Source organism: Myotis nattereri, assembly GCF_964212035.1.
Source record: "Myotis nattereri genome assembly, chromosome: 15".
In the NCBI taxonomy this organism is placed as follows: domain Eukaryota; kingdom Metazoa; phylum Chordata; class Mammalia; order Chiroptera; family Vespertilionidae; genus Myotis; species Myotis nattereri.
Genome location: NC_138090.1, coordinates 37,652,077 through 37,667,108, shown reverse-complemented (window position 1 = coordinate 37,667,108; position 15,032 = coordinate 37,652,077). Strand labels below are relative to the sequence as shown.

The window sequence follows — 15,032 nt, the reverse complement described above, 5'->3', positions numbered from 1 at the left end:
CTATAAGGAAAAGATGTGGATAATTTCAGCAATTAAAATACTTTTTTTTTTTAAAGAAAAACACAAATCCAAAGATAAATTTTGGGTCATACTACTCAGGGCATGTGAACATTTAGATGCAACCATAACATGAATAATAAAGCCATTTTAAAAAGTCATTGAGTATAAGTCATTAAAAATAAAAAATCTACATTTGCCGAAATGGCAGTCATATTTTTTGGCATGTTAAGAGCAGGTGAAGATACAATATGCATACCATGACTACACTTTCTTTAAAGACAAAGTACGGTAGGATGTACTCTACCAACCTGAGAGTAGTCATCTATAGTTACTCTGATTACAATTAATATTTGCTTTTTGGTTTCTGTTTTTTTTTAAGAAAATATAAATTTCTGAGACAAAAATATTAACACTGATTTCAAAAGCAAGTTAAATTTCTACAGGAATTAAAAATACAAGATCACATAATTTAAGCACAAATATATAAATCAGAACAGGAAAAAATAGCCCTGAAACACAAGCAAATATAAAGAATAATATAACATTAACACCAAGAAGGTAGGACAAAATAATGGGAAAGAAAAGACTTACTGAACATCTGCCATTAGTACAATATTGGGGAAGCATGGATAAATGCCAATATAGGCGCTCTCTCCCTCTCTCTCTCTCTCTCTCTCTCTATATATATATATATATATATATATATATATATATATATATATGTAGTAATTATGAAAATTAGCATTTATATGAATGAAAACAAATAGTGAAAGATGGTAACTCTCTAACATTATTTGTTGTTTAGAATATTAGGGCCAAAACCGGTTTGGCTCAGTGGATAGAGCGTCGGCCTGTGGACTGAAAGGTCCCAGGTTCGATTCCAGTCAAGGGCATGTACCTGGGTTGCAGGCATATCCCCAGTAGGAGATGTGCAGGAGGCAGCTGATCAATGTTTCTCTCTCATCGATGTTTCTAACTCTCCCTTCCTCTCTGTAAAAAATCAATAAAATATATATATATTAAAAAGAATATTAGGAAGAGCTTTAACTTTTATTATTCATCAGTATGAATTCCCTGATGACGAATGAGATCTGACCCACTACTAAATGCCTTCCCACATTCCCTACAGTTATAGGGCTTTTCACCAGTATGAATTCTCAAATGTCGAGTAAGGTTTGAGCATTTATTAAAAGCCTTTCCACATTCATTACATTCATATGGTTTTTCATCTGTATGAATTCTCTGATGTTGAAAAAGTTGTGAGTTCTGAGTAAAGGCTTTCCCACATTCAAGACATTCAAAAGGTTTCTCACCAGCATGAATTCTCTGATGTTGTCTAAGTTGTGAGCTCTGAGTAAAAGCCTTGCCACATTCCTTACAATTATAGGGTTTTTCCCCAGTGTGGATTCTCTGATGATTAGTAAGTGCTGAGCCACTACTGAAGGCTTTGCCACATTCCTTACACTCATAGGGTTTTTCACCAGTATGAATTCTCTGATGCTGAACAAGCTTTGAGCTCTGAGTAAAAGCTTTGCCACATTCTTTACATTCGTAGGGTTTCTCACCTGTATGAATTCTGGCATGTTGAAAAAGTTGTGAGCTCTTAGTAAACGCTTTCCTACATACTTTACATTCATAGGGTTTTTCACCAGTGTGAATTCTCTGATGGTCAATAAGATTTGAGCAATAACTAAAGGCTTTCCCACATTCCTTACATTCATAGGGTTTCTTACCAGTATGAATTCTCTGATGTTGAGAAAGGTATGAGCTACAACTGAAGGCCTTTCCACATTCATTACATTCAAACGGTTTTTCACCAGTATGAATTTTCAGATGTCGAGTAACATGTGAGCCACAGCTAAAGAATTTCCCACACTCCTTACATTCATAAGATTTTTCACCATTATGAATTCTTTGATGTTGAATAAATTGTGAATTCTGATTAAAGACTTTCCCACATTTCTTGCATTCATAAGGTTTCTCTTCATTATTAATTATTTGATGCAAAGTAAAGAATGTCTGTTGAATATATGTGGGCATATATCTATGAGTAAATATTTCTTGGCTGAAATGACCATTCTGATATCCCAGTTGTCTTTCAAGGTGACTGCCATATTCCAAAACATCTCTATAATGAGAATACTCAAGGCCATACTTTGTAAGTCCCATTATCTCCCTCTGGCATGATTCTATTTCATAAACTTCCTTCTTTAGAGATAATAACTTGGTTTCACACATTGACTCCAGATCTGAAAAAAAGAAAATAGCAAATATTACTTCTGTCCCATTTGTGAAACGTTAAACTTTTATAATAGAAATGAAAAAATTATAGATATCTGGTAGTAAATGACATACAGTTCTCAAGTATATTTGTTTAATCTGAAAAATGGATTAGAAATGTATAGAATGTAGTGAGATATAGTCATCCATGTACCCCATAATGACATTTTAGTCAAATTTGGACCACATCTGCAGTTGTGGTCTCATACTATATAATAAAAGGGTAATATGCAAATTGACCAAATGGTGGAACAACCAGTCACTATGATGAGCACTGACCACTAGGGGGCAGACGTTCAATGCACGAGCTGACCCCTGGTGGTCAGTGCACTCCCACAGGGGGAGTGCTACTCAGCCACACGCTGGGCTCACGGCTGGTGAGCGCAGCTGCGGTAGCAGGAGGCTCTCCCACTTCCATGGCAGTGCTAAGGATGTCCAACTGCCGGCTTAGGCCTGTTCCCCATGGGCCTAAGCCATCAGTCAGACATCCTCTGAGAGCTCCCAGACTGTGAGAGGGTACAGGTCAGGCTTAGGGACCACCCCCTCCCCAAGGGCACAAATTTTGTGCACCAGGCCTTTAGTAAATACATAATGGAACTGAAAAATTCCTATTGCCTAGTTACATCCTAGATGTTCTAAGGTTGTGATGAAATATACTACTCATGTTTGTGGTGAAGCTGGTGTAAACAAACCTACTGCACTTCCAGCTATATAAAAGTATAGAACACACAATGACAGTAGTAAGATATGTCATCTAGGTTTGTGTAAGTATACTCTATGATGTTCACACAGTGATGAAATCACCTAATGATACTTTTTCAGAACGTATCCCTTTTGTTAAGTGGTGCAGGACTGTATAATGCAGAAAGTGGAAAGAAGAGACTATGGACATAGAAAACTACAATCCTTCTCAAATACTCATATGAATCAGAATCATCTGGAAAGACTGGTAAATATACAATGCTTAGGGCATATGAAAAAATGATAGTTTTATATACATCTATATAAGCATGCATGTATGCATATATATTATAAAAACTGGATAATTTTCTGACCTCCATTAAAGTCTCTTGAAAGAAATAAATCCATGGCCTGAACCAATATGCTCAATAAATATTTGACAAAGGAGGCAAGAACATACAATGGAGACAAGATAGTCTCTTCAATAAATGGTGTTGGGAAAATTGGACAAATACATGTAAGAAAATGAAACTAGACCACCAACTTACACCATACACAAAAATAAACTCAAAATGGATAAAGGACTTAAATGTAAGACAGGAAACCATAAAAATTCTAGAAGAATCCAAAGAGAACAAAATCTCAGACATATGCCAAAGCAATTTCTTCACCGATACAGCTCCTAGGGCACTTGAAACTAAAAAGAAAATGAACAAATGGGACTACATCAAAATAAAAATCTTCTGCACAACAAAATAAATCATCAACAAAACAATAAGAAAGCCCACTGCGTGGGAAAACATATTTGCCAATGTCATATCTGATAAGGGCCTAATCTCCAAAATTTATAGGGGACTCTTACAACTTAACAAAAGGAAGATAAACAATCCAATCAAAAAATGGGCAAAGGACCTAAATAGACACCTTTCAAAGAGGACATTCAGAAAGCCAAGAGACATATGAAAACATGATCAAAGTCACTAATCATCCAAGAGATGCAAATCAAAACAACAATGAGGTACCATCTCACACCTGTCAGAATGGCTATCATCAACAAATCAAGAAACGACAAGTGCTGGAGAAGATGTGGAGAAAAAGGAACACTCGTGCACTGCTGGTAGGAATGCAGACTGGTACAGCCACTATGGAAGACAGTATGGAGTTTCCTCAAAAAACTAAAAATGGAACTCCCATTTGACCCAGTGATCCCACTTCTAGGAATATATCCCAAGAAACCAGAAACACCAGTCAGAAAGGATATGTGCACCCATATGTTCATAGCAGCACAATTCACCATAGCTAAGATCTGGAAACAGCCTAAGTGTCCATCAGTAGATGAATGGATTAGAAAACTGTGGTACATCTACATGATGGAATACTATGCTGCTGTAAAAAAGAAGGAATCTTACCATTTGCAATGGCATGGATGGAACTGGAGAGCATTATGCTAAGTGAAATAAGCCAGTCAATGAAGGAAAACACCACATGATCTCACTCATTCATGGATTATAAAGACCATTATAAACTTATGAACAATAATAGATACAGAGGCAGAGCTGCCTCAAACAGATTGTCAAACTGCAGCGGGAAGGCCGGGGAGGGTTGGGGGGCAGGAGGGAGGGGGGTATAAGATCAACTGAAGGACGTGTATGCATGCATATAAGCATAACCAATGGACATAAGACACTGGGGGGTAGGGGAGGCCAGGGGATTGTCAAGGCGGGGGGGGGGGGAAGGACACATATGTATTACCCTTTGTAATACTTTAAGCAATAAAACAATAAAAAAATTAAAAAAAATAAAAAAGAATAAACTCAGCCTTGGCCGGTTTGGCTCAGTGGATAGAGCATCGGCCTGGGGACTGAAGAGTCCCAGGTTCAATTCCGGTCAAGGGTATGTACCTTGGTTGGGGCACATCCCCAGTAGGGGGTGTGCAGGAGGCAGCTGATCGATGCTTCTCTCTCATCAATGTTTCTTACTCTCTATCCCTCTTGCTTCCTCTCTGTAAAAAATCAATTAAAAAAAAGAAAGAAAGAAATCCATAGAGGGGAAGATTCTTGGTTTTTGATATAATAAAAAAAATGAATTTGGTCTTTGTACCTGGTTCCTATCACAGAGCTTCAACAACTCTTGGAATTTCTTGTATGATAGAAGTATTTTTGTTATGCTAATCAAGTCAAACATAGTAGGTCCAAAGATAGCTTTGGGATAGACATTGGTCACCAGAAAGACCAAACATGTGATTAGTTTAGGACTTTCATTTTCTCAACTTCTGGAGAGATAAGAGGAACCAGAAATTGAGTGTCCAATGACTCAATTAATCATGTGAATATAAATAAATCACAATAAAAATTCTGGACACTAAAGCTTGCTACCTGAACACACTGAAATGCCAAAAGGGTGATGCATTTTGACTCAACAGTGATAGAGGGTATGGAACCTCTGCATCTGGGAGCCTCCCAGACCTTGGCCTAATATATATCCTTTACAGTAAAACTGCAACTGTAAGTATAGAGCTTTCCGAGTGCTGTGTTATTCCAGCAAATCATTAAAACTGCAAGAGTCATAGAAAGCCCCAACTTTATAGCCAGTTGGTCAGAAGTATGGGTGTTCTGAGGACCACCTGAGACTTACAGCTGGCAGCTGAAGTAAAGGCTGTATTGTGTAGGATTTTGCTATTAATTTACAAGGTCTATGTAAACTCTGGGTAGTCAGTGTTAGAATTAAACTGCTGCACACTCAGTTGGGGCAGAAACAATAGGCTCCATAATAAAGGATATATTGGATGGAATATGAAAGAGATTACAGAGGGCAAGCCACGTGAGGGAATATCCTGAGATAAATCTAAGGATTGAACTATTTTGATGTGAGTGGCGGATAGGGAAGACTCAGAATCTGTTATGTGCTAGGGATTAGGTGAAACTATTGTTTGCCTTAGAATTTTGTGATGCTTATTTTAGAAGAGAGACACTTGCTCATTACCACCTGTAGTGACTAAGAGGAGTGGCAGCTGAAGTTTAAGGCAGACAGAAAGAAAATGACAAAGTGCTAAACACTGCAATGGAAAGATGATAGGAACAAGAAGCAGACTGATAAGCTGAGTACCAACTCTGACACTTACTCATTATATGTTCCTAAGCAATTATTTAACCTTTCTAAATCCCTACTTCTTTATCTGTAAAGATAAAGAAATGATTACTGGAAGGTTGATGAAATGTTTGTAATTATCTCTCAATAAAGTGTTCAGTATTTGACAGGTATTATTATGAAAGAATCTCTTATCAAAAAGAAGAATTTTTAAGCTAATGAAATGATTTGAAGACATCAAAATGGAGCTTATTAGAACATCTCTAGTATAATCTTTTTTACTTGTACCTCTATATAACCTTTCAACAATTTTAAGCTCCAAAGTAACTTAAAACTATCCTCTTCTATTTCCACTGTTAATGCCCTCTTCCAAACCAGAATTATCTCTTACTCAGACCACTAAAATAGCCTCCTAACCCAGTTTCCCCAGCAAGTTTCACACTCAGTAATCAATTCAGGGACCAAAAATGCACTTGGCTTGGCCTTCTACTACAAAAATCCATACTTCTCATAATACCAGCAGAGGCTGAGTAATGTGGTTCCTACCTGTCTTTCCAACCTCGACTCACATTTCACTCTTGCTTGCTCATGGGTCCCAGCAATACTGGCTTTCTTTCAGTTCTTCAAACACACCAACCTTTCCCCTCCTAGAAGGGCTTTCACAGGGGTTCTTCCCTCACCTGGAGTTTTCTTCTTTATTAACACACTGAATAGTAAGATCTAGCAGTAAACCTAGTACTACAGTAGTTATGAAATAGTGATGAGCCCAAATAATAATTCAGTATGTTGATTTCCATTCATGTCAAAATCATGGAACAAATACTATTATGGTTTGCTGCATATACCATAATTGGAAGAAATACTAAGTTTCACTTAGAGTTTACTAAATATCAATTTTTTTTATGTTTTAAGAGATGGAGGGAGAGAGAGAAAAACATTGATATGAGAGACATTGATTGACTGCATCCTGTGCAAGCCCCAACCAGGGGCTGACCCTGCAATCTAGGTATGTGCCCTGACTGGGATTCACTGAACACTGGCCAGGGCAAGATGCATTTTCTTCCTTCTCATCTAAGTTCATTGACTCCCTAAATTCTGTACAAAGAAATCCAAAATTAGCAATCTCTGAGATAGAGTATTCCTTTAAAAACATGTTGTCACTCCTCTGCTCAAATCACCTCATTCAGAATAAAATGGCTTTATGCCTACCTCATTTAGAACAGAATTCAAAGTCCATACCTAAGTCCACAAAATCCAAATCACCTGCAGGTACACCCTTCCTCCCACATGTGCCTAGCACACCAACACCCCATACATCCTGCTACTTTGCTGATCTCCTTTCACACAATTCCCTCTTCTCACACAATGGCAGAAGCCCAAATGCTAGAAGCTATATTGAAGACTATTACTTGAAGGGGAAGAGCAGTGCATATATACAAATGCATGTATGCGCACACACACACACACACACACACACACATCTTATTTTGGGGGTGGTAACAGAAAACATTTAGATGAGTCTAAGAGAAAGAAAGGCTAATAATGAACTGAAACTTAAATATGGGTAAAAGTTTTCTTTGGAGGGGAAGTGAAGGAAACCTACTTGAAATTAAGTGGTATGTTAAAGAATAATAATAAAAAGATTAGTAAGTGAGGGAAGAAATGAAATAGGTCATTTATAAACTCATGGTAAAAAAAAAACACAACACAAAAACTTATTTTTTCTCCCAGGCCTAGTGTTTTGATGGGAGCTTCTAAGATAATATCTTGAAGACACTGTTTCCTTACTGATTAGCTAAGTTATTACCTATGATGCCCTGCTTTGTTCAATCATTTCTTACTTACCTGAACACAGGCCTCTTGTCAGTTCTCTGCCAACCATCCAGGGCTCTTTCCCTTGTTCCAATAAAGAGATAACATGAGGCTTGGGTATGTAAAGTCCTGCTCACAAGAAAAGATACAAAACATGGTTATGCTATGGGTAAGTCAGATCCATGTAAGATGCAGTCCCTTGATGATCAAAAAAGAGATGCCACTACAGGAATAGCAAAAGAAAAAAGATGAAGCTTCAGCCACAGCCAATTGGAACTTTCAGTTTAGTATTCTTCTTTTTCATTTCAGTTCCAACCATTTATTTAGGAATAGAGAACAAGAATTCAGCTAGTAACTAAAAAAGCAGCTAAGAAATTCACTGTGGAAGAAAACAGACATTCCAGAAGAGAACTCTAAATTATTGATATGAATGACATTACCCACTGACAGCAGATTGCTGTAGTTCTCCAGCATTACATGTTTGTACAAGTCCCTCTGAGCTGGGTCCAGGCATTCCCACTCCTCCTGAGAGAAACCTATGGCCACATCCCTGAATATCATTGATTCCTGAAACAATAAAGACATGTATACTTGTGTAATAAAAGAAACACTTCAGGCTTCTGTAGCCCACGCCCATCCAAGGAACAGCAGCCTCCTGATCACCACACACTCTGTCTGAGGAACAGCAGCTGTGTGTGAAGCCTCCCCCCACCAGCCAGAGGAGCCACCACAACTCTGAACAGAACCCACCAGAGGACCTGCTACCAACTGAGGAGCAGCTGCTACCACAACCACCCGAGGAGCAGCCACAGCCCGAGGAGTCACTGCCACCCAAGGGGCAGCCACTGAACGACTCACCATCTAGATATGGTGGTACGATCAAACATGGGTAGACAAAGAAACCCCCAACTGAAAAAAAGGAGGAATCGCCAGAAAAACAGCTAAGTGATACAGAGGCATGCAACATGACAGAAAAGAATTCAGATTAAGGGTCCTAGAGTGCATAAACCGGATGGAGGAAAAAATCAACAACTGATGCAAGAAGCAAGAAGAAACAGATGAAAAAATCAATACATTATGGAAGAACTAAGAAGAAATGAAGAGTGATATAGCTGCAATAAAAAACACCATTGAAAGTTTCAACAGTAGATAGGAGAAGCAGAGGACCGAATTAGAGAATTAGAAGACAGAGAAACAAAACACACCCAAACTGAACAGCAATTGGAGAAAAAAATTAAAAGACAGGAGGAGAGTCTAAGGGAGCTATGGGACAACATGAAACAAAACAACATACGAATAATAGGGGTGCCAGAACAACAGAAAGAGGAACAAGGGTTAGAAAACCTATTTGAAGAAATAATATCAGAAAACTTCCCTGAGGTGGGGAAGAAAAAAATCACACAAGCACAGAGAGTCCCAAACAAGATGAACCCAAAAACACCCACAACAAGACACATCATAATTACCATGGCAAATGTTCAGGACAAAGAGAGAATCTTACAGGCTGCAAGAGAGAGACGGAAAGTTATGTACAAGGGATCTCCCATTAGATTATCAAATGATTTCTCAACAGAAACACATCAGGCCAGAAAAGAATGGACAGATATTTACAAAGTGATGCAAAGCAAAGGACTGAATCCAAGAATACTCTATCCAGCAAGGCTATCATTCAAACTTGAAGGGGAAATAAGAAGCTTCACAGACAAAAAAAGGCTAAGGGACTTTATCACCACCAAGCCAGCAATGCAAGAAATGCTAAAAGGAATGGTGTAAAAAGAAGAAATAAAAAGCTCAGAAAGAAAACAGCCACACAAAAAAAAGAAATGGCTACCTTTCAATAATAACTTTAAACAAAAACGGACTAAATGCTCCAACCAAAAGACAACAAGTGGCTGAATGGATAAAAAAACATGACCCATGTATTTGCTATCTACAAGAGACCCACCTTATTAAAAGGGACTCACACAGATTGTAAGTGAAGGGATGGAAAAATATCTTTCAGGAAAATGGAAATGAAAAAAGGCTGGGGTAGCAATACTTATATCGGACAAAATAGACCTCAAAGTGAAGGCCATAACAAGAGATAAGGAAGGCCACTTAATAATATTAAAGGGATCAACACAACAAGAGGATATAACCCTGATAAACATATATGCACCCAATGCAGGAGCACCCAAATACATGAAAAAAACTCCTGGAAGATATCAAGGGAGAGATTGACAACAATACAATTATAGTAGGGGACTTTAATACACCACTGACATCACTGCATAAATCCTCTAGACAAACAATCAGCAAAGAAACAGCAATCCTAAATGACTCACTAGATCAGATGGACTTAATTGACATCTTCAGAACACTTCACCCCAAAGCCACAGAATATACATTCTTCTCAAGGCCTTATGGGACATATTCAAAAATAGACCGCATATGGGGTCACAAACAAAGTCTCCCCAAATTCAAGATGGTTGAAATCATACCAAGCATCTTCTCAGATCACGATGGCATAATATTTGAAATAAACTACAATAAAAACAACCCAAAATACCCAAACACTTGGAAGCTGAATAGCATGTTATTAAATATTGATTGGGTTACCAATGAGATCAAAGAAGAAATTAAAAACATCCTGGAAACTAATGACAATGAAAACACAACAATCCAAAACCTATGGGACACAATGAAAGCGGTCCTGAGAGGGAAGTTTATAGCTCTACAGGCCTATCTCAACAAACAAGAAAAAATGATAGTAAATCATCTAACTCTACAACTCAAAGAATTAGAAAGAGAGCAACAAGAAAAGTCCAGAGTGAGCAGAAGGAAGGAGATAGTAAAGATTAGAGCAGAAATAAATGACATAGAGACCAAAAAAACAATACATAAAATCAATGAAACAAAGAGCTGGTTCTTTGAAAGGATAAACAAGATTGACAGACCTCTAGCCAGACTCGCCAAGAAGCAAAGAGAGAGGACCCAAATAAACAAAATCAGAAACGATAGAGGCGAAATAACAACAGACCCCACAGAAATACAAAGTATTGTTAGAAAATACTATAAACAACTCTACTCCAACAAATTAGACAACCTGGAGGAAATGGACATATTCCTAGAAAAATACAACATTCCAAAACTCAATCAGGAAGAATCTAAAAATCTCAACAGGCCAATAACTATGGAAGAAATTGAAGCAGTCATCAAAAAGCTTCCAGCAAACAAAAGCACAGTACCAGACAGCTTCACAGGGGAGTTTTACCAAACATTCAAGGAAGAACTAAAATCTATCCTCCTCAGACTACTACAAAAAATCCAAGAGGAAGGAACACTTCCAAGCTCATTCTATGAAGCCAGCATCACCCTAATACCAAAACCAGGTAAAGACAACACAATGAAAGAGAATTACAGGCCAATATGCCTTATGACCATAGATGCCAAAATCCTCAACAAAATCTTAGCAAATCAGATGCAACAGTACATCAGAAAGATCATACACCATGACCAAGTAGGATTTAACCCAGGGATGCAAGAATGGTACAATATCCGCAAATCAATAAATGTGATACATCACATAAACAAAATGAAAGAAAAAAACCACAGGGTTATATCAATTGATGCAGAAAAAGCATTTCACAAAATGCAACACCCATTTTTGATAAAAACTCTCAGCAAGGTGGGAATAGAAGAATCATACCTCAACATAATAAAAGCCATATATGAGAAACCCACAGCCAGCATCATACTCAATGGACAAAAACTAACACCATTTCCCCTAAGAACAGGAACAAGACAGAGATGCCCACTCTCACCACTCCTGTTCAATATAGTACTGGAAGTATTAGCCATTGTGATTAGACAGGAAGAAGAAATAAAAGGCATTCAAATTGGAAAAGAAGCAGTAAAACTGTCCTTATTCACAGATGATATGATATTATACATAAAAAACAGTAAAGACTCCATCAAAAAACTATTAGACTTAATAAATGAATTTGGCAATGTGACAGGATACAAAATTAACGCCAATAAATCTATGGCATTTCTATACACCAATAGTGAACTTACAGAAAGAGAGACTAAAAAAACAATCCCATTTACCATCGCACCAAAAAAATTAAGCTACTTAGGAATAAACTTAACTAAAGCGGTAAAAGACCTCTACTCAGAAAACTACAAGACGTTGAAAACAGAGATAGAGGAAGACATAAAGAGATGGAAGAACATACCATGTTCTTGGATTGGTAGAATCAACATCATTAAAATGTCCATACTACCCAAAGCAATCTATAAATTCAACGCACTTCCCATTAAAATACCAATGGCATATTTCACAGACCTAGAACGAACTCTCCAAAAATTCATCTGGAATTAAAAAAGACCCCGAATAGCTGCAGCGATCCTGAGAAAGAACAAAGTAGGTGGGATCTCAATACCAGATATCAAGCTGTATTACAATGTCACTGTTCTCAATACTGCCTGGCATTGGCACAAGAACGGACATATAGATCAATGGAATAGAATAGATAGCCCAGAAATTGGCCCGAACCAATATGCTCAATTAATACTTAACAAAGGAAGCAAGAACTTACAATGGAGTCAAGATAGTCTCTTCAATAAATGGTGTTGGGAAAATTGGACGAATACATGCAAGAAAGTGAAACTAGACCACCAACTTACACCATACACAAAAATAAACTCAAAATGGATAAAGGACTTAAATGTATGATGGGAAGCCATAAAAATACTAGAAGAATCCAAAGGCAACAAAATCTCAGACATATGCCAAAGCAATTTCTTCACCGATACAGCTCCTAGGGCATTGGAAACTAAAGAGAAAATAAACAAATGGGACTACATCAAAATAAAAATCTTCTGCACAGCAAAAGAAACCATCAACAAAACAACAAGAAAGCCCACTGCATGGGAAAACATATTTGTCAATGTTATATCTGATAAGGGCCTAATCTCCAAAATTTATAGGGGACTCTTACAACTTAACAAAAGGAAGATAAACAATCCAATCAAAAAATGGGCAAAGGACCTAAATAGATACCTTTCAAAAGAGGACATTCAGAAAGCCAAGAGACATATGAAAACATGCTCAAAGTCACTAATCATCCAAGAGATGCTAATCAAAACAACAATGAGGTACCATCTCACACCAGTAAGAATGGCTATCATCAACAAATCAAGAAACGACGAGTGCTGGAGAAGATGTGGAGAAAAAGGAACACTCGTGCACTGCTGGTAGGAATGCAGACTGGTACAGCCACTATGGAAGACAGTATGGAGTTTCCTCAAAAAACTAAAAATGGAACTCCCATTTGACCCAGTGATCCCACTTCTAGGAATATATACCAAGAAACCAGAAACACCAATCAGAAAGGATATGTGCACCCATATGTTCAAAGCAGCACAATTCATCATAGCTAAGATCTGGAAACAGCCTAAGTGCCCATCAGTAGATGAATGGATTAGAAAACTGTGGTACATCTACACGATGGAATACTATGTTTCTTTAATAAAAAGTAACTCTTACCATTTGCAACGGCATGGATGGAACCGGAGAGCATTATGCTAAGTGAAATAAGCCAGTCAATGAAGGAAAAACACCACATGATCTCACTCACTCATGGATTATAAAGACCATTATAAATTGTGAACAAAAATAGATACAGAGGCAGAGCTGCCTCGAACAGTCTGTCAAACTACAGCAGGAAAGCCCGGGAGGGTTGAGTGGCAGTGGGGCAGGGGGGTAAGAGATCAACCGAAGGACGTGTATGCATGCATATAAGCATAACCAATGGACATAAGACACTTGGGGTAGGGGAGGCCGGGGGATTGTTAAGGGCGGGAAAAAAAAGGAGACATATGTAATACTCTTTGTAATACTTTAAGGAATAAAACAATAAAAAATTAAAAAAAAAATAAAAGAAACACTTCAGACTATTGCCCATATAATGTGGGATAAAGGAAACAAGCAATTATACTAGTGTCACTGAGACCCAGAATCTTTGGATCTCAGAAACAGAAGTAAGAGTAATACGTTAAAAAAACAAACAAATGTCATCAAAATTACAACAAAACTACAGAGTAACCATCATTCAGAACTGTCTGAAACCTAGTAGGATGGAAATCCTACAACTAGGCACTTAAAGAAAAAGCCATATTGAGACTTGTAGGAGAGGCAGAGATCAGTAACGGGCTGGTGCAACAACCACATATGGTGAATACAAATCAGGAGAGTTATCTCAGCTGCAGAGGTTCCTCCTAAAAAGTAAGGGTTCCCAGACTCACATAGGGCCCCCAGCCAAGGGTTCCAGTGCCAGGAAGAGAACTCCCCATAACTCTGGCTGTAAAAAACAGCCAGGTTTGAGGCTGCATGAGAAGGATGGCTGTTGGAGTCCCAGGCAGTTCCCCATACACAGACTTACTGAAACTCACGCCCTGTGAGCTCCAGCGCTGGGGCAGTAGCTGCAAAGAGGCACCAAGGACAAATAGGGAGGAACTAAGTTGTCTGGCATCAGGTACAATAGGTGGGGGGCAGCTTTCTGCCAGACAAAAGTGCTGGCAGACTCTATTGCTTATTTGTTGAGCCCTCCCCACAAAAAGCAGGCAGGTGGGTGCCATATCTGAGTCTCCATCAACCTGGCTCACATTTATTCACCTTGCTCTAGTGATGCCTCAAGACCATGCCCCACCCAACTTGTGGGCACACGCAAGTTGTTACCAGTGGTTTTTACATAGAAATGGCCTGTCTTGGCTCATGCTTCAAACTTTCCTAAAATCTCTCAAATGAGCAGCATCTGACCTTAGCATTCTCTGTACCTCTTGCTAAGTGGCCCAGGCATAGCACTAGCAGAAGCTGGTCTTGGTTCATAGGATGGCCTCATGTGGGCACTTCCAAACTCAGCACAAGTAGCAACCACCTACATATTGCTTTGTAGCTCATTCTAGATGGCCCCAGACAGAACACAGGCAATAGCCAATCTTGATCTGAACTTACAGGGAGGCCCAGAACTAGAGTACCCAGAGGACAGCTTCAGACCACATTGAAGCACCACCCAATCACCTCCAGAAAGGTCACATTCAAGGGGCAGACTCAGGGGGCACCAGAGCCCCACTGAAGTAAGTCTTGCTCTGTGCCGGGCCCCTGCACAACTGATCCTCCAAGAAGGTCA

At 38.6% G+C, this 15,032-nt stretch overlaps 1 protein-coding gene across 1 annotated transcript in view; it reads right to left on the bottom strand.

Annotated features, from left to right (window-relative positions):
- Positions 1 to 1,053: 1,053 nt before the first annotated feature.
- Positions 1,054 to 15,032, bottom strand: part of LOC308531457 (uncharacterized protein) — a gene marked incomplete at its 3' end in the record, with an annotated part of 60,527 nt that continues 46,548 nt past the window's right edge. Inside the window, exons 3-4 of the mRNA XM_081108385.1 lie at positions 7,894 to 8,427; positions 1,054 to 2,249 (exon numbers count right to left, since the gene is read on the bottom strand). Coding sequence (XP_080964511.1) covers positions 1,054 to 2,249; positions 7,894 to 7,930 — 1,233 coding nt within the window. The 5' untranslated portion in view covers positions 7,931 to 8,427. The remainder of the gene's footprint in view (positions 2,250 to 7,893; positions 8,428 to 15,032) is intronic.